The sequence below is a fragment of the Grosmannia clavigera genome, assembly GCF_000143105.1.
Source record: "Grosmannia clavigera kw1407 unplaced genomic scaffold GCSC_140, whole genome shotgun sequence".
Taxonomy (NCBI): domain Eukaryota; kingdom Fungi; phylum Ascomycota; class Sordariomycetes; order Ophiostomatales; family Ophiostomataceae; genus Leptographium; species Leptographium clavigerum.
In genome coordinates this window covers 266,927-285,896 of record NW_014040801.1, presented here as the reverse complement: position 1 = coordinate 285,896, position 18,970 = coordinate 266,927, and the positions used below count along the sequence as shown (strand labels likewise).

At 54.3% G+C, this 18,970-nt stretch overlaps 7 protein-coding genes across 7 annotated transcripts; 3 read left to right on the top strand and 4 right to left on the bottom strand.

The window, feature by feature from the left end:
- Positions 1–834: 834 nt before the first annotated feature.
- CMQ_1563 (calcium calmodulin-dependent protein kinase) lies at positions 835–3,160 on the top strand (the record flags this gene model as incomplete). Its single annotated transcript, XM_014318642.1, has 5 exons — positions 835–874; positions 944–1,299; positions 1,560–1,613; positions 1,771–2,015; positions 2,095–3,160. The coding sequence occupies 5 exons, from the start codon at positions 835–837 to the stop codon at positions 3,158–3,160; spliced, it is 1,761 nt and encodes a 586-aa protein (XP_014174117.1).
- Positions 3,161–3,582: 422 nt separating this feature from the next.
- Positions 3,583–5,073, bottom strand: CMQ_906 (monocarboxylate permease; the record flags this gene model as incomplete). The annotated part of the gene is made up of 3 exons (XM_014317985.1): positions 3,583–4,240; positions 4,296–4,763; positions 4,835–5,073. 3 exons carry the CDS (start codon positions 5,071–5,073, stop codon positions 3,583–3,585), a joined length of 1,365 nt encoding a protein of 454 aa, XP_014173460.1.
- Positions 5,074–5,444: 371 nt separating this feature from the next.
- Positions 5,445–6,422, bottom strand: CMQ_1311 (methyltransferase type 11; the record flags this gene model as incomplete). Its single annotated transcript, XM_014318390.1, has 1 exon — positions 5,445–6,422. The coding sequence occupies one exon, from the start codon at positions 6,420–6,422 to the stop codon at positions 5,445–5,447; it is 978 nt and encodes a 325-aa protein (XP_014173865.1).
- A 768-nt stretch (positions 6,423–7,190) lies between these two features.
- CMQ_371 (short chain dehydrogenase reductase) lies at positions 7,191–8,105 on the bottom strand (the record flags this gene model as incomplete). Its single annotated transcript, XM_014317450.1, has 1 exon — positions 7,191–8,105. One exon carries the CDS (start codon positions 8,103–8,105, stop codon positions 7,191–7,193), a length of 915 nt encoding a protein of 304 aa, XP_014172925.1.
- A 736-nt stretch (positions 8,106–8,841) lies between these two features.
- CMQ_702 (uncharacterized protein) lies at positions 8,842–10,149 on the top strand (the record flags this gene model as incomplete). Its single annotated transcript, XM_014317781.1, has 2 exons — positions 8,842–9,075; positions 9,664–10,149. The coding sequence occupies 2 exons, from the start codon at positions 8,842–8,844 to the stop codon at positions 10,147–10,149; spliced, it is 720 nt and encodes a 239-aa protein (XP_014173256.1).
- A 3,089-nt stretch (positions 10,150–13,238) lies between these two features.
- Positions 13,239–15,753, top strand: CMQ_1514 (beta-glucosidase 2; the record flags this gene model as incomplete). Its single annotated transcript, XM_014318593.1, has 2 exons — positions 13,239–13,732; positions 13,797–15,753. The coding sequence occupies 2 exons, from the start codon at positions 13,239–13,241 to the stop codon at positions 15,751–15,753; spliced, it is 2,451 nt and encodes an 816-aa protein (XP_014174068.1).
- A 391-nt stretch (positions 15,754–16,144) lies between these two features.
- Positions 16,145–17,642, bottom strand: CMQ_1625 (methyltransferase type 12; the record flags this gene model as incomplete). Its single annotated transcript, XM_014318704.1, has 4 exons — positions 16,145–16,296; positions 16,367–16,884; positions 16,944–16,984; positions 17,577–17,642. The coding sequence occupies 4 exons, from the start codon at positions 17,640–17,642 to the stop codon at positions 16,145–16,147; spliced, it is 777 nt and encodes a 258-aa protein (XP_014174179.1).
- Between the last annotated feature and the right edge of the window lie 1,328 nt (positions 17,643–18,970).

Here is an 18,970-nt window from a genome sequence, read left to right as displayed (position 1 = left end):
GGAACCAGAAAACTGTTTTTTCCTGCGTCCGCACGCAAGCGCTTGCTGACCGATGCATCGTGCATTCGCAGTTTCTCCATTTGCGCTCCTTCTGTTTCTGAACGGCTTACTACGCCTCTCTGCACCCACTCTACTATTTGTCCACCGCTGTTTTCGCAACCGATTGCTGACATTCTTATCGTCGAGCACAATAATTTCCGCCCTCCACTTGCCGCTTCGTCGTCGAACTTACCCTTTGATCCTGCAGACTTTGCCCCCTTGCGCATCTGCTCCTCCTCTTTGTTCCTCGCCTGTCCGATCGGTCCCCGTCGCTGAATTTTGATGGGAAATAGGCTGCGCTTTCACTGCACCCGCCCTTTGTTTCTCCAATTCCATCCGATTGTCCCGCTGACGCAGATTCTCCCCACTCTGTCACCACGACTACTGCCCTGTTTCTTCGCCCGTTTCTCTTCCGACGTCATCTCGGCGACATACTATCGTGGCTAGCCCGTCGCTGCAACTTTTTCCCACCCAGGGATACCGCTACCAGCGCCTGATTTAGTCTTCTCTTTTTCGCTTCTCATTGTCGCTCTGTTCAGGCACACAGAAGTCGCGATACAACGAATAGCCGGAATGCCCTCGCGTCCGATCTGATCCGCCATTTTTTTGCCAACCCTTTTTCTGGACTGGCTCAATACCTCAGCTGCCAAGTTTCACGCCTGCCAACTGGGGCACTGCAAGAGTATCACGGAAAACTGTCATTTTGCGCGGTAGCTTCATTTCCCGGCCTCCTACCTCTACCTCCATTTGCCCTCCTCTTCCTCCCTGGGCTTTTCTGCCCTCTTGCTGCCCATAATGTCGACAATACAGCAGCTGAAAAACTTTATTCGCCATGGTTCGTGACCCAGCAAATCACCGCTGCGCCGCCAAATAAAACATATGCATTTTGCTAACTTGACCCCAGGGAAGCAAGCTCGCGCCGTCAATGACGGGCAGCCCACCCCGAAAGAAACTTCGCCGTCTCGTCACAATCATACCCAAAGACACAATCCCACAGCGTCGGACATGGACTCGTCTCCAAAAGAGCCACAGGTTAAGAACAAAAAGGTAGCCGACGAAGGGATAGCCCAGCTCGTGGCCGACGAGAAAGAGAGTCTTGGAAAAATTCCCAAGTATCCTGGACTCGAGAGATGGCTCCTCCTCGAGAAGATGGGAGACGGCGCTTTCAGCAATGTATACCGTGCTCGAGACCGCACGGGGGTGTTGTCTGAAGACGTTGCCATCAAAGTAGTTCGCAAATACGAGATGAACGTCTCCCAGGTATGCTTCCTTATTTTTGTTCTCTCCATTCCTGGTGTGCCTCTGCTTTTCTTCCCCCCCCCCCCACCATTGGCCCTCTGCCTTACGTACACTTTACGCATGTCTCGTACACTTTCCGCATGTCTGTACCAGTGTGCAGTCAAGCCCCAAACCAACCACACTATTGTTTCTGTTTTAAGATGGAATTGTGTTGCTGCGCTTCGTGCTCTTGCAATATGTTTCTCCGTCTTTTTACCGACGCCATGGGCTTGTGAACATAGGGAAACGACCGCCTTCATCCGAATTTCAAGCCCAAGCTGCCCAAGGCTGCAGAGGTGGGAACGCCCTTTTCTTTGTCTTTTTTTCTACGTCATCTTACTTCCTCCCTCGACTTCACTCTTGCCCGCCACTGTATCTTGACAAAACTGCAACGATACTTGAAGCAGAAGCTTTGGCCCCGCATGCAATGCATTGGTTGCTGACCACTAGCAGCGATCGAACATTCTTAAGGAAGTGGCGATTATGCGGAAGCTCGACCACCCCAACATCATCCGTCTGATCGAGTTCTCGGAGGCGAAGCAGTACTACTACATCATCTTGGAGCTAGCACCTGGAGGCGAGCTTTTCCACCAGATCGTGAAGCTCACTTATTTTAGCGAGGAGTTGTCTCGGCACGTCATCGTCCAGGTGGCTAAAGCTCTCGAATACCTTCACGAAGAACAAGGGGTAGTGCACCGGTATGTTCTTACCTAGAACAGGCTGTGGATTGCTACTACCCTGGATACCTTGCTGGATACCTTACTAAGTGCTGAATAGTGACATCAAACCCGAAAACATCTTGTTCTATCCCATTCCGTTTGTCCCTGCAAAGAGTCCAAAGCCTAGGCAGGCTGGCGATGAAGACAAAGCCGACGAAGGCGAATTTATCCCTGGCCAAGGTGCCGGCAGGATCGGCAAAATCAAGATCGCCGACTTCGGTCTGTCTAAAGTCGTCTGGGAAACGAAGACCACAACCCCATGTGGAACTGTAGGCTACACGGCTCCCGAGATTGTCAAGGATGAGCGGTACTCCAAGTCTGTTGACATGTGGGCACTTGGATGCGTTCTTTATACGCTTCTCTGTGGGTTCCCACCGTTTTACGACGAGAGCATTGAGGCCTTGACCGAGAAAGTCGCTAAGGGCGAGTTCACCTTCTTGTCGCCTTGGTGGGACGATATTTCCGAGTCCGCAAAGGAGCTTATTTCCCACTTGCTGGACGTCGACCCTGAAAAACGATACACAATCGCCGAATTCCTGAACCACCCATGGGTACGCGAGCCCGGTAGTACTCCTAGAAAGGTGGCTTCAGAAGGAATATTCCATCCGCTTGATCGGATCATCGATGGTGACAGACGTTCGGACTTCCGATCCCCTGGCGCCGTCAATCTCCGAGAAGTATTTGATGTTGGCTATGCCGTGCATCGTCAGGAAGAGGAAGACAAACGACGCAAGCACGTTGGCACCCGTGCTGCAGGTGTATCACGCCTTGCAGAGCTGAACGAAGAGCTGAGCGAGGAGGAGGATCAGTCTGAGCTGCCCGAAGCGAGGGGCAACGATGGCGACGCCGCTCACACCGCACCAGGGATTGCCGCATCTAACGGAGCACAGGACCTGGAGCAGAGCATGCGGAACACGAACATCCGGGACCAGGAACAGACCCGTGGCCGAGAACGCGAAAGACGATCGGACCGGGGCTACGGTCAGCATTCGGCTACGGTGGCTGCTGCAGCGCGGCAGCAAGTCCGAGACCATAACCGACAAAAGGGTGCATTCGAGCTGAATCTCGATGGGGCTACATTGCTCGGTCGGCGTGGCGCCAAACCTGCGGCTAGAGTGGCATAGAATGCCCCGTGCAACTTGACAGGCGAACGCCATGAGATTATGGAGTACTCCTCCAAACTAAGGTCGGCGTTATCTGCTGAACTGGAGGAATGGTTGGCGGAAAGTGATGCCACCGAATTTGTTGAGCAACTCTGCCAGGAGTTGCCTGGAGAAGGCAGCCGGTATCTTGATATTTTGTCAAGAAGCCTCTGATGCACTGTTTGCATTGTCGACGACTACATTCCTACGGCGTTTGTTGCAACCTGGCCACTCTTTATATCCACATTGTCTTTTTCTTGTGGGTTTACTTCAGCGTGTCTTTTTTGTTTTAGTTACCCGCGAACGACAGAGACCAAATGTTATGCCAGCTAGATACATGTACACCCTCTAGGGTAATGTGAATGCATATCTTACGTTTTTGTTGTCTGGGAACTCACTCGCGATCACAGTTTTCTGAATGGCGACCTGCTTATGTATAACCGCATCAATGCCACAGATATTGCTGCCCCGAGGGACAAAGAGCCGGCATAAAACATGGCAGGCCGGAAAGCCTTGAGACCAGAGTCGGCACCACCATAAGCCTGCAGCAGATAGCCGGCAATGGGGGCGCCCTGGAATAGGGTCAGTGATGAAGAAAAGCAGACTGTCCCGAGAATTCTTATCATCAGATATCCGCCGACCCAGCCGGTGACGACCATGCCCATGGCGACGGCAACTCTCTGGGAACCGAAGACGTTTCCGACAACAGTGGGCATGGTGGCAAAGTAGCCGCCGTTTGCGGCGCCGTTGATGACGACAAAAACGGCGAGAGAGCCGAGGGTGGTGGAAGCAGGCCAGAGAGCGAGCATGCTGAGTGCAGTGAGCAGCAGGGCGCAGAAGAGGGTGTTGACGGGGCCGAGCCTATCGCAGAAGAAGCCACAGAGGATGCGGCCAACAGCAGAGGCGAAGTTGTAGCCAGCGAGTAGGGCGGCGCCAGTGCTGGAGGAGAGACCAATGGAGCGGCTGTAAAGGGGAAGGAAGAAAGGGGGGACGAGGAGGGGAAAGGTGGCGATGACGCCAGTGAGGAAAATGAGGAGGAACTTTGGGTCTCGGAAGAGGCGCCTGTCAAGGTTAGAGGAAGAAGTAGAAAGAGGTAGAGGTGGAACAGGAGACGTACCAGTCGACGAAGCCAGTAGTGCGGATGGGAGTGCGTTCCTTGACGACCCAGGCAGCAGGTAAGCCGGTGGCCAGAGTGAGGAAGCCGACGATGCGATAAGCCCAGGCAGGGCCGTGTTTCTGGACGAGGACCTGGAGGAGGTAGGTGGTGGCGGCACCGCCAAGGCCGCCACCGGCGAAGACGATGTCGTTGGCGAGTCCCCGGCGGCGGCTAAAGTACTGAGCGGGCGTGACAGAGACGGTGGTGAAGCAGAGGCTGATGCCGAGGCCCATGACAATGCCAGCAGTGACAAAGAGGCCAGCGAGGCTATGGACAGCGGAGCCGCTGACGATCTCGCCGAGGCCGAGCAAGCTGACGCCTAGAAGACCAGTGCGCCGGATGCCGAGCCAGCGGACGATGCGAGCATTGACGATGGCCAGGGCCGAGGTATGAGAGCCGTTGGCAGCGACCCGACAAAAGCCAGAGTGGCTGTGCTGGCGAGACCCTCATTGGCGAGAGCACCCTGCAAGATGCCCCAGCTGTAGCTCGTGCCGACGAACCACCAGGTGATGACGGCGCAGCCAGCAATGGCCACCCAGCCATAACCGCCTTCGGGAACGGTGGCATCGGCCAGTCGTGAGGCCTCGAGCACAGGATCGTCCTCGTTTGCACCACCCCGTGTCGACCTGCGGTCGGAGCCGCTGCTGGTGCCGACGTCTCGCTGCATCACCCCGGTCCGGCCGGCGGCCGTGGACTGGTCTTCCAGCTCGACACCCGTGCGAGTAGTGATTGTAGCCATGAGAAATGGGGGAGATGGTGATGTAATGGGGTGAGTGTGGGATTGGAGATGATAAGAGGTCTAGGAACCGAGAACATAGAGAGAAAGCTGTCTTCAGCAGGAATGGGCCCACAAAATGTCAACGACAGGGCGTATACGAATTGACATCGTCCAACCATTCACAAGCCAGTGGCAACGAGAGCAAGAAGCATACAGAGAAGAAAGAAAGAATATTTAAGATTATGTAAACATGCAGACATAAAGTGAGTAAGCAGCGTGTTGGAGAGGAAGGTACGCTGTGCAGACGAAACTAGCTACTGAAATTTTCGCCGGCTTACTAGAGAATGAATAGCACAACGACAAGATGGATGCACCCATGAAACCATTCCCACCTAGTCCTTCTTCCGCACCAGAAGCAGGACGCCAGCGTAGGCGCCCGAGATGGTCTCGCAGCCCGGCTTGACGCCGGCGGCCTGCATGAGCCGTTCGATCTGGATGAAGGTCTGGCGGACAATGTCATTCTCGGTGCCGACGAGGTCGGGATGGGCTTCTCGCCAGCGCGTGATGGGGCTGCCGGTCTCAACGATGCGCTCAAAAGCGCGCAAGGGGATGGCTGTGACGACGGACGGATAGACAGCGTAGTCGGGGCCGTAGCCGTACGCCGGATCGGCCGACGTGCACCAAGGCTGGCGGATAAACGTGGTCTCATCAAAGACGGCCGCAACGGAAGCCGACGATGACGACGATGACGACCAGGGCAGCACCAGATCGGTGTACGAGTTGCGCACGATCCAGTTGCCGGGCACCATGTAGTCGTGCAGCTGGGCATCGAAGCCGTCGATGAGTGCTTGTATGGCCGCTCCGGCCGGCACGTCAGCAGCCAGCCGCAGTGGTCCACCGCCGACGCACCAGAGCGCGACAGTGCCACCGGGACGGAGGACCTGGGCGGCACGCGTCCAGAAACCGGCCATGTCGAACCAGTGGGCGGCCGTGGCGGCCGTGATGACGTCGACGCTGCCGTCGGCCACGAGCGGCGGGCTGTGGTCGGCACCGAGTGCTTCGGCCGTCGACACCTCGAACCGCACGGCCGCGCCTTGGACCTTCTCCCGTGTCGCGCTGATCATACCGGCCGACGGGTCAATACCGATGGCCTGCCGGAACCGACCGCCAAACTCACCCACCACTGTGCCCGGCCCACAGCCGACGTCGAGCAGCGTGTCCAGACGGCCGCCGTGTCCGACGTGGTAGGCCGCCACGGCATCATACAGCGTCACCGGGTAGCCCGGACGCGCACGCGCATACTTCTGGCCCTGTTCGGCACTGTAGCCGCGGAAGGTCTTCTCCGAGGATGGCATCCCTGCGTCTGCCATGGCTGCTCACGAGGTGTTCCTGTCGAAAAGCTGTTTTCGTGACTATGCTGCAGTCACTCGTCCTCGTCGTCAGTCAAGAATCATACACACCGCCACAACAACCGACGCGTCCTTCTGCTTCTATATACACCGACCGGACTTTTGTCATAAAGTCCGTTCTGGGGAGCTCACAGCCGTCGACCACAAGCGGACTAGCGCTCACCCAGTGCGAATCCATAGACCCACTCTTCAGCTCGATGCCCGGGGTAGAAGACGACCCACAGAAGCTGCGCCTCTCCTGCCACTATCTCACCATGATTCTATCTAACTGGCTAGACTCTTCCAAACCAACCGTCAGCAATGGCTTACAACAACCGTCTGAGTTCGTGACGAGTCAGAGTGCATCATCCGCAAGACTGTGCGCGATATGCCGATCGCACGTCCGCCACATCTCTAGCGCCCAAGTTAAGACGTCGACTCGTACATAGCGACTGCGAGCAACCCTCGTTTCCTAGGAAAATGAAAGTTGCAGACTTACACCGGCAGTCTGCAGTCACTATGTTTGCCATTTGGCCACTATACAGTACTTTTTAGCGGACATTGAGTCATCCATACTTGAGATCCTGGGCTCTGTCCGAGCTGCGTCACATCAGCTATTCTATGGGACTTCTCCAATTGCAGACGCCATCGCCATCAGCTAAAGGGTTGGCACTAGAAGTATAACTTTTTTCTTATGATTTGTTGTAGTTTCATTACATAAAGAACGGTCTGAGCACGTCTCCACCTTTCTCAGCTCTCAGGATCCCAAGCAGGCATGAAGCCGCTTTCGCCAAACGGCCAACCGACCAGGCCCAAGTTGAATGTCGTGGCCGACTCCAGCTCTTTGGCCCTGGCCTTGAGTTCATCCACATCCCAGTTGGCCCACAAGAACTTCCGCTTGAGGAAACGCGCCTCAGGACTGGCCAACCACACGCTAAACGTTGCTGGCAGCGACACGTGGTCCTTGAAACCAACTGTTTCCATTCCGCCTACCTCCCTGTTAATGTCCGTGTCGACCACGCCCGGCTGAATGTGATAGATACTGAGTTCGGGGTGCGTTGATGCGAGCAAGTCCCAGAGCCTGTATGCGGCAAACTTGGCCACAGCATACGCCGCATAGAAGCCGCCAAAGTCCAAGTGGGCAACCGACGACGAGATGTTCACCACGACAGCATCCTGCTTGGCAGCGTGCTTGAGGAATGCCTGCGTCACGTTGATTGTGTTGCGCGCCGTAAAATCCACCACCTGCACGAGCTTTTCACCGTCTACCGTATCCACGGCCTCTGGTGGACCAAGAATGGCGGCACCGCTGACAAGCACGTCGATCTTGTGCTGTCCGTCAGTGCCGGAAAACCGGGCAAAGGCCGCCTCGACCTGGTCCTTGTTGGTCACATCCGCCGGCGCTGCTACCACCTCGATGCCCGGAAAGCTGCTCTCAATGCTCGCCTTGGTGTCGAGTAGCGGCTGCTCTCGGCGGCCGATCAGGCCAATGCGGGCAGCACCAGCCTGAGCAAACGAGCGGGCTGTCTCGGCGCCGATACCGGTCCCGCCTCCTGTAATGAGAACATTCTTGCCCTTGGCCGAGAGCTCCGGTCGCGTGGGCGATAGCGACGGGTATGTATTGTCGTGCCACTTTTTGGTGGGAGAGGGAAATGGTGCCGACATGGTTCGGATTGTGGTGAATGGTCAACGTCAACTGGAGAATTAAGATGAAGTCGCCAAAATCCATAGAGATGATGAGCATTGTCTTTATAGCACTCGGAATGCATTATGACAAATGCACTATTCAAATGATGTTTTCCGCTCTCACATCGATGCAATTTGTCCCGTTCCGGATTTGTGGGGCCGTACATTTTGCTCCGTCCGGAGGTGGACCCATGCGACCCATTTATTCCGTCTTACACGGGATGTCTTAGTCACATGATCGCACGGAACAGCTGCCGTTATTTGGCACTGTGTAAGCAGCGCGTAAGATGCTTACAAATTGACGGTGCTGCCAACTTTCTGTCTTCAACGGCACCGCCATCTGTGTATTCTTAATCTGCTATCCTAGACATCTACCGGAATTGTTCAAAATGAACGGCGCCACCGCTGTTTTGCGGTGTGGGCAATGCAACAAGCCATTTGACAAGCGTGAGTGCCCACCTGGTTATCTTAATTTTGTCCGTCAAACTTACCCAACGGGGTTTACTCGCGGTCAGAATCCTCGCTCAAGAGACATGGATACTACTGTCGGTCTCGAACAGGCGACCGGACACCTCGACTCCGGTCATGTGCAGTCTGCGTAAAAGGAAAGACACGCTGCGACGCCGGGCGGCCAGCCTGCTCACGTTGCCGAGCAAAAGGCATTGCGTGTCATTATCCTCTTGGCACAGCAGCTGCAAGAGGAGCCATGGCCAATATGGCTCAGGATGGAATAGGCCCGGTCCAACAGCAGGACAGTACTGCATCCAACAACATGATGCTCAACACAATGCCTACAGCTATCGTAAATGATCCCTTCGATTGGGCCGGACCAAACTTTGAATTTGCCGACCTTTCTGAAGCGAGCTCGACTCAGCCCTTTACGACTTCATTGGCTGGCCAGATCTTCGGAGCACCACAGGCCACTGACGTCATGCCGTTGACCCTTACCGTAAGCCCCGTTCCGCCGCTATTATACAGTGCACGGTCTATGATCCCGCGGCAAACTAGGAGTCCCGGTGCTCAGAGAACAGTCAATCTCATTTTCCACACTCTCCGATCTTATTCTGTCATGATGCTCCGTCATAAGACGCTGCCACCGTTTATCCACCCGCTGGTTCTCTCTTCCAGTGATAGCTGTAGAACGGGCGAGATAGAACCTGGCAGCATGGAGACTTTGTCAAATTGTATGAATCTGATAAACATGATCAGCACCAGTATGCAGGGGAGCCGAAAGCTTTTTTGGAGGAATGTGAAGCAGGAATGTGAACGACTTTGCCTAGAGGTTAGACATGAGGCTTCACAGATAATGTATTGTGGGAAACGATCCATGCTGACCTCTGTGCACAGTACAAATCGCTTACCAATTGGGAGTTGCTTTCTGCAATGCATGCTCTCTCTCTATACACCCTGATACGTCTTCATGAAGGAGAAAAGGACTACAACAATATCGACTTCTTGTTGCTGTCTGCAGTTATTGTAAACCCCCTACAAACCTTTTCATATGTTTCACTGCATACACCAATACTAACTACTATAGCTCGTCGGCCAGCATGTCGACGTTACATGCCGAAACTTTGGCCCGTTCAGGGTGAAGCCATGCTGGGAAAACTGGATTTACGAAGAGTCTAGGCGCCGTCTGGCAGTACTCTACCGTACTTTAAACGTCCTTATTTATTTTGAACCTGCCGAGATGTGCACCTTGCAATCAGACCTGGTCATGGCACCGCTGCCAGCAAGGAAACGGCTGTGGGAAGCCGGTAACCCTCTGGCGTGGAAGGAGGAGATGGCAAAGGATCAGGGCGTGCAGTCTGAATATGGGCTTACTGCCAACGGCGATTTGGTCCGGATGTATGCCAGTCAGGACTATTGCAACGGCGAATCGAGGCTGATGTACGAGACAATAGATGAAAGAAGCATGGCACCGTCGTCGTCACACAAGTCCTCTGACGTGTGGGAGGACTGGTGTTCCGGCATGGATGAATTTGGGGGACTAGTTATGCTCGCAGCAGTCGTGCTTACGTAAATAAAATCACACAAATATATTTCTATGAGTAGAAAGGGTGCATTATCTGCTGTTTTTTTTTCACATGCTTTGATTCAATACGAATGGTCTCCACATTGTTAATGTCCATGTGGAATGACAGTCATGGCCCCGAAACTTGTTTCAATCTCTGGTTCTCATTGGTAACCTGGAATTGACACACCGCTAAGGGTTTCTGTCATTAGACGAGTCGCACAGAAGTATACAGGTACGTCTGTAAGACCTAATATAGACAATATAAAGCCAGTCCATATGCTTAGAGTTTAGACCGGGTGGCGGATCTGATCTTCAGCAGCGGGTCTCCTAAGTTGAGTATGAGCAGTGACGGGTGTCTAGTCGAGCAGATGTCAGCACACAACGACATGGTTCTTCTGCCCTTGAGTATTATCTCTGGTAGATGCTTCGGTCTCGCAATCTAAGAGCTGGGGAAGAAATGGTCGTAGGTGGAGAACGCCCAGCTATTCATGAGGTCGCTGGTTTCAACAACCCTATGATTCGTGCATAAGCCACAGAGAGTTCTGATTTTCTATTGGCTGGAACTGTGCCCAATCAAGACGATGGTATGAACACCCACCGCCCGTAGAAGAAGATGTTGGTGTGGCAGCGATCTGCGGGCGCTTAGCAAAAGGGGCCATTAAAATGGTAACTCTGTCAAAGCGGTGCATGGTTATCCGCAGGTGCCAAGCTTCCTTGAAATCATAAAATCCCGAGTCAGACGCATCTCGGTTGCCGCACGTGGGAGACGGGACTGGGAACCATGAAAGCAAATAGCTGGCACAACCCCCACGCGATCGTACGGCAGTGAACTGTGCAAATAAGATCGTCGTCGAGACTACTCGCAACGGATAGTAGATAGTAGGAGTGCGTGGCGACCTACCTCGCAGGCATCGTGCTTGTATAGCAGCGGAAACCGACATTAGAGTCGCGCGTTATCCTGACCGCCAACACGGCGAAGGAACAAGCGGAGCTACTCGTATGTTCGAATCGTCTGTTGCTCTCATATTTGCGGCCCTATGGGACAATATCGGCTTTGGCTTAGTGCCTTCTACGGAGTATATGGAGCAGTTCCGGGCAGAGCAGCCGGGGCAACATGTCGTCTTCCTGATGGTAATGAAAGCTGGTCAGAGGAGAGAGAAACAGGCGGCTATACGTAATCGTTCGTCCGAACAGGAGGTGGCAATTACGGATAAATGCCCCTGAAATATGTGTAAAAACCCCACTGAATCGTGACGTGAAAGAAGAAGTCTCGGACTTACTAATCAGTACATTAGCGATTAAATTAGTCGGACCTAGCTACCATATGACGATTGTGTGGCGCAGGCTCTCAAGGTCTGGGGTAATCAAGGATTCAGATTTTACTCCCCAAGTACGACTCCGTACTAGCGCTTAAAGATGTGGGTGGGCTACAGAGAGAATGAATGCTACAATGGTCAATCAACGCATTCTTGTTCGCTTTCATGTCCTCTTGGCCTATCAACTGAGATAGAGACTACTTGTGGTGTCCCAGAACAGCACAAAGCGCATGGACTTACCCCGACAGTCTCGGTTGCCGAGCAAGCCCGTGAATTCAGCAGCACTCATCTGGGTTAGCCACGTGAGAGCAATTGTATGCCAGTCTTCGGGACGACATGGTCTGTGTTCGTAGTCGTACCATTGTTCGGATATTAGGAGTCGGAGCAAAGTCTCCGCCCGAGCATCGGACGAGCATAGACCCTCACGTACACTCGTGACGTGCAGCCTACTGACTTGCGGTCAGCAGAATTTGATTGCGGCCGTTTGCCAAGTAGACAGCAGAACGTAGCTTGTGCAACGGCGGGGAGGATCAGAGGATGTATCGGGCTGTTCTCGTAAGGTATGGGTATGTGATGCTACATTGGACATCGTAGCAACCGAGGTCTGAGGGTGGGACCGGCAGTTTTTGCACTGCACAACCCCAACCTCCGGAGGACCGGGTCGGGAAAGGATTAGCGCCAAGGCCTCGCAAGCGGTTGTATCTCGGTACTAGCTTTCGCCTTTACGAGAAACGCGGAGGTGAATACCCACATTGCACGTACAGCTGGTATGTAGTACGAGAACGTCAGTACGAGTACTAAGCTAGTCCAAGTATCTTACCAGAAAGTCACGCTACATGGTATGTCGCCCCGTTATGGGGTATGGGTTCAGTGGGACCGGTCTCGTGGTCAGTTGGGGCAGTTCCCCACGAGATGCTAGTAACCGTAAATGTGTGCACCACTTTATAATCTGCCTAAATGCCGGGTTTTTACGAGCAGGGGTGACTGAACGGACGTGGGGAGACTTAGTTCCCCGCTGTCTCCCCACATGAGGTGACAGATGACTGTAATTTAACCGCAACCCGGCGGGGGGTTGAAAACGCCAAACTTGCAGATTGACCGATCAATCCCAAACACGATCGGGATTTGCCAGGACTAGGCGAGCAACTCGGCTCCTAGGCAGAGACAAGGCAAGGTTCCAGCACGTGCCTTGGCCTTGCGCGGCTTCTGTGAACGGGACGACAGCCGGGCTGAAGAGCGGCTGCCAAGCTGCTGTTGGCTAGAGACTTTTAGCCCTCTTTCTTTTTTCCACATTGAGGTGGAGCCTCGGCCCTTTTCTGCTGGCAGACTAATACCACATAGTGAGTACAGAGCACGACTGCTCCTTGGCCATGGCTGCTGCTGGACTTTCGTATGACCCTGTGCCCCTGCTAATCGGCCCTTCCAACCCAGCCGTACAGCTTAGCTTCGCGGTGCCATGGCACGGCTTTGCGCAAGCTACAGTGGACTAACCACAAGTCACCCTGTTTCGGAGCGCGATGTGCCCGGCAGCTGCTGATGGCAGGTCTGATGACAGACGAGACGGCGTGCGTCTGTAGCAGCTGTCTCCGGCGAGCGGAGTGGGACGCCTCGCTTCTCCATGATCGTGAAATTCGTCGTTGCGGAGTCTGGAGCCGGTTGGCGTTGGCGACCACGACGGCCTCTATATAAGAGCTGGCTGGACATCGTTCCTTTCGCTAGAACGGTTGGAAGTCAGCCTCAACTGCCTGCTCCATCAAGCCTCGCTCCCATCTCGCAGTCATGACTTCGGCCTTTTTGTGTCTTGCCCTGTCGGCCCTCACCCAGCTCCCCGGAGCACGTGGCCAGGACTTCAGCGGCAGCAGCAGAGACAGCAGCGCGTTCAGCTATGTGCAGCCGCTGAACACAACGATCCTCGGCCAGTATGGCCACTCGCCGGCCGTCTATCCGTCACCAGCCACCACGGGCAAGGGTGGCTGGGAGGGTGCGCTGGCCAAAGCGTCCGCCTTCCTGGCCCAGATGACGCTCGACGAGAAGGCCAACTTCACCACCGGTTTCCCGGGACCCTGCATCGGCAACACGGTTCCCATCGAACGCCTCAACTTCCCGGGGCTCTGTCTGCAGGACGGTCCATTGGCCATCCGCGTGGCCGACTACGCCAGCGTCTTCCCGGCCGGCGTCTCCATTGCGGCCTCGTGGGACCGGGATCTCATGTACGAGCGCGGCCTGTCCATGGGACAGGAGTTCCGCGCCAAGGGCGCCCACGTCATGCTGGGGTAAGTTGTCTGGGAAGGGGTGTCTTGAAGCTGGTCCCGTGACTTGTATGCTGACTAAGCACAGACCTGTCTGCGGTCCTCTGGGCCGATCAGCCTATGCCGGGCGGAACTGGGAGGGTTTTGCGGCAGACCCATACCTGACGGGTGTGGCGATGGAGAAGACGATTACGGGCATCCAGGATGCGGGCGTGCAGGCGACGGCGAAGCACTACATTGCGTACGAGCAGGAGACGCAGCGCAACCCGACATACGATGCCAACGACACGATCACGTTTGAGGCTGTGTCAGCCAACCTGGACGACCGGACGATGCACGAGATCTACCTGTGGCCGTTTGCAAACGCGGTGCGGGCGGGCGTGGCATCGGTGATGTGCTCGTACAACCGGATCAACGGGTCGCAGGCATGCCAGAACTCCAAGGCACAGAACGGACTGCTCAAGGAGGAGCTCGGCTTCCAGGGCTACGTGCAGTCCGACTGGGGCGGCACGCACTCGGGTCTGGCCTCGGTCGAGGGCGGTCTGGACATGAACATGCCAGGCGGCATGGGCGACTACGGCATGGAGGTCGACGGGGGCCGGTCGTACTTTGGTCTGAACCTGACGCTGGCCGTGAACAACGGCACGCTCAACGAGTCGCGGCTCAACGACATGGTGCTGCGCATCCTGACACCCTACTTCTTCCTCGGCCAGGACGAGGGCTTCCCGACCGTGGACCCGTCGACGGCCGATCTCAACACCTTCTTCACGCGCTCCGAGTGGCTGCAGGACTGGAACCTCACCGGTGAAGTCAGCCGGGACGTCCGGGCCGACCACGGGGCCAAGATCCGCAAGCAGGCGGCCCAGTCCATGGTGCTGCTGAAGAACACGGCCGGTGCATTGCCGCTCAAGGCGCCCCGGAACATTGCCATCTTCGGCAACTCGGCCGGCGACGACACCCAGGGCTTCTACAACCAGGCGAACTTTGAGTACGGCACCCTCTCCGTCGGTGGAGGCTCCGGCACCGGCCGGCTGTCCTACCTCGTGTCGCCGCTGCAGGCCGTCAAGACCCGTGCAGCCCAGGACGGCGCGCTCGTGCAGCAGTGGCTCAACAACACGCTTGTGGCCGCCTCGGACGTGTCCAGCCTCTGGGTGCCCTCGCCCGACGTCTGCCTCGTCTTCCTCAAGACCTATGCCGAGGAGGGTGCCGACCGCGAGTCACTCGAGCTCGACTGGAGCGGCAATGCCGTCGTCGAGTCCGTGGCCGCCTACTGCAACAACACGGTCGTCGTGACCCAGTCGTCCGGCATCAACGTGCTGCCGTTTGCTGACAACGAGAACGTGACGGCCATCCTGGCTGCCCACTTCACTGGCCAGGAGGCTGGCAACTCCATCGTCGACGTGCTCTACGGCGACGTCAACCCGTCCGGCAAGCTGCCCTACACCATTGCCAAGAACACGTCCGACTACAACGCGCCGCCGACGACGGCCATCAACACCACCGGCATCGAGGACTGGCAGTCCTGGTTCACCGAGCGCCTCGAGATCGACTACCGCTACTTTGACGCCAACAACATCTCGGTCCGCTACGAGTTCGGCTACGGCCTCTCCTACACCACCTTTGCCATCGACAGCAGCCTCGCCGTCGATGCTGTCACCACCAGCACCAGCATCACCGCTGCTCCTGAGAACCTGCCCATCCAGCCCGGCGGCAACCCGGCCCTCTGGGACACCCTCTACGAGGTCACCGCCACCGTCTCCAACACCGGCAGCGTCGCCGGCGAGGCCGTTCCCCAGCTCTACCTCACCTTCCCCGACAGCACGCCCTCTGGCACTCCGCCCAAGCAGCTGCGCGGCTTCGACAAGCTCGCCATCGCCCCCGGCCAGATCCGCAACGTCACCTTTGAGCTCCAGCGCCGCGATGTCAGCTACTGGGACATCGTGTCCCAGCAGTGGCTCATTCCCGAGGGTGCCTTCACCGTCAACGTCGGCTTCAGCAGCCGCGACATCAAGGCTACCACTACCCTGACCGCTCGCACCGCTTAGGTCGAGATGGTCACAAATTGTATATAGTTGCATCGAGAACCTCCTAGAGGTGTAATGATAACGAGTGTATGTTTGCGTGCAGACTGTAAGGTTTTGTCTTGTTGAGGAATTGATCACTTTGTCCCGGCATAATTTGTGATTAGTACTTCGTAACAGTTGGCGTATCTGTCTTTTGTCCGTTCTCCCATACATTGTCGTGCAACAAGACACAGCGTCATAGTGGCCAGCGAGACAAAATAACACGACTGGCGCCTGTGGCAGCTGCAGCTGTAACCTCTAATACGAGCACTATGGACTGCAGATGGTCTTTGTAGTGCTTGATGAACCGTGTTTATCTTGACTGGGTACACTGAAACACTCTTCATTTTAACGACCGCCTGCTGCAAAACTACTACTCATACGGTTTCTGCCCGTAGACGTAGCGGACAGTGTAATATGTGTGGATTCTCTTGTCTTTTACGGCCTTGCGCAATTCCATAAGAAAGACCTGGTACTCGGCCTTGCCTAACTGTAAAACTTCGTTCCACAGATAGGTAGTATATCCTATAACAGTTAGTAGGAACACCTCCAATAAGGGGCAAGATTTCGTAGAAAGAGAGAACAAGAAACATACCCTCAAGGTCGTTTAGCAACGCTAGAAGATTATATTGCCCAATCTCGGCCAGCTTCTTGTCGGCAGGCCAGCCGCCCATCGGCACCTTGAAGGTCTTATCCGTGATGTTCGTAAATCCTGCATTTTCCATGGCCTTGCGCTGTGTACCCTCTCTGACAACAAAGAACTTTCGGCCTATCTTGGGCATGCCTTCTTCATACAGCTGCCAGAACTGCTTCAAGACCGGAGCCAACTCGTTCGTCCCATCATCACTTTGGTGCTCAGGGTGAACCTCACACGACTCAAGCCAGCCGCCCGGCGTGCAGCAGCGGTATGCTTGAGAAAACAGCGCATCCCAGTCCGTGATAGCACCTAGCATATAACGGACGTGGATAAAGTCAAAGGTATTCTCATCCCAGGTCCATGGTTGCGTCGCGTCATCGATTTCGAATCTAGTGTTGGGCGGCACCCACAATGATTGGGTGGGTGAAATGTCAGTACCGATCACCTGGGCATTTGGAAACTGGTCGCTAACGTCGCTAGAAAGCATAGGGTTAGAAATAGGCCCTTTGAATGCGCGAAAATGGGACCTTCTTACATTGCCCAGGTGCCGCTACCAGTGCCGATGTCAAGGATGTTCTAGTAAACGGTAAGGGGATTAGGTTACTTTAAGTTAATAGTATTATCCGTTATAAGAACGAACTTTAACCGTCTCTGGAACAGGCGCTAAGAAAAAAGCGCCGTCTAGTAGTAGGGTCAAGACATGGTTTCTATTCCGTATACGTCAACCGTTGGAAGATATAGTAAAGAAAGAAAGGGCGTATATGGGTACAACATACATTATATCCATTGCCTCCTGTTGCTGGCCATCGTTTGGCAAAAAAAAGCTTGCGTATTTGTCGCTATGGAAGGTCCGTCCATGGATTGTACGGTACTGTAAGATGCTGCTGGTCACAGATGCCGTCGAAAGTCTAAAGACGTGTTAGCTTGGTGATAAACGTGTTATGAAAGGTAGGAGGGCTTCGGCCGCCCGCTGATAGTAAAAAAAGCACGTATGGCTGGAAGGCGAAATGAAACTACGGAGAGCGAGTTTGAGATTATGCAGCGATGAAGAGATTACACTTACGAATATTCGTCTCCGAAAGCTGAATCAGCATCTCCATCCAAGTTGTCTACCTAAAAAAAAGAAGCTTAGCCCTTGTTCTTATTCCATCAATTTCTCTACACATACACCGCCTTCGGCCGCTAGTAGTGGCTCGTCTATAGTAGCAGCATTAGTATGGCTGGCCGGTGCCATTGCTGTTCCGCTGCCTGTGTCGGAAAACATGACGGCAGCTTCCTGTTTTTTAAAAACAAAACAAAAACAAAAACAAAAACTCAAACCAAACAGAGGGAAGAAGAAAAAGGTAGACAAACAGCTGTACATTCGTATCGGTATAGAAATACCGAGGCACAGAATAGGGAGAAGATCAAGAAGAGGGGAAAATTATGCGGCTCAGCTATCTGGTCACAACGTATGTCAACTTCACACGGGAAGGAGGAGCAGCGGCATAGAGAGCCAATACGGTTAGTCAATATGCACAAGGATGATGGCATGCAATTACAAATGCAGTCTTTGTGGGCCCAGTCGCACGATATCGGCTTATTGGCCACTTGAGTGAGTACTCGGTATGTATTAACGTATTAATGTGCTTAAGTACTTGCACGCTGTGCCAGCGTGTATGAATACAACTAGGTAGGCCGGGTAGCTTGCGCCACACACATTACCAGTCTATGATACATAATGTATTGTTACGGAAGGTGTCCCCGGGAAACGATAAGTCAACACAGCCATGTTCAGTACAGCGGTAAAAGTATGCGGACGTTCGGTAATAGTCTACTGATAAGACAGCCTAGTGGTCAGTCCACATGGATAGTCACGCAGCAAACAACCAGCGTGCGTGGACGCAATCATTGACACAAAAAATGAAGTTCAGAAATGCAGTAGCACATAAAATGGCACCCTCTCAGCTGGATAGGAGATCAATCGCCTATCATCGTAGCTTCAGGGCGCGGTCCGAAAAAATCACCGAGCATTTGTTGGCCGTTGCTAAAATCGTCGTGACCGAGCGAAGCTCTTGTCAGTCCGGTAGGGTCCGGACGGTGGAAGGGGAGAGGATGGACAGAAGCGTGTATTCGCTTACTCCGTATAGAGTACAGGGAGTGGAACCACGGGAAGTCCAGTGCGTTGTTCTCATTCAGAACAACGATACGAAGCCCGTGTATCCGTAGAAGGAGTCACACGGATACGTTGCTGTCACTTGCATAGTTACACTTTGCACGGGCTCTTTGCCTCGACATGATTACTCATGTGCAAATTCCAATACTACTATGTACGGCTTTCTCCGTACGTCCGGGGTAAAGGAATCCTTTCGTATGATACTATTCCGTATTATTACACATATCCTCGCAAACGTATGTGAAATATGACTTGTTTCTTTCGTGAAGCCCCCTGTAAGGGTCGTACCGCGCCGATTGGTTACGAATACGGAGGATGCGGCTCTTACTTCAGCCGCACGGAATGCTGACATCGAGGGCTGCCCATGAGACAATAAGTGAAGCATCTATGCAAAGATGTTCCGGCTA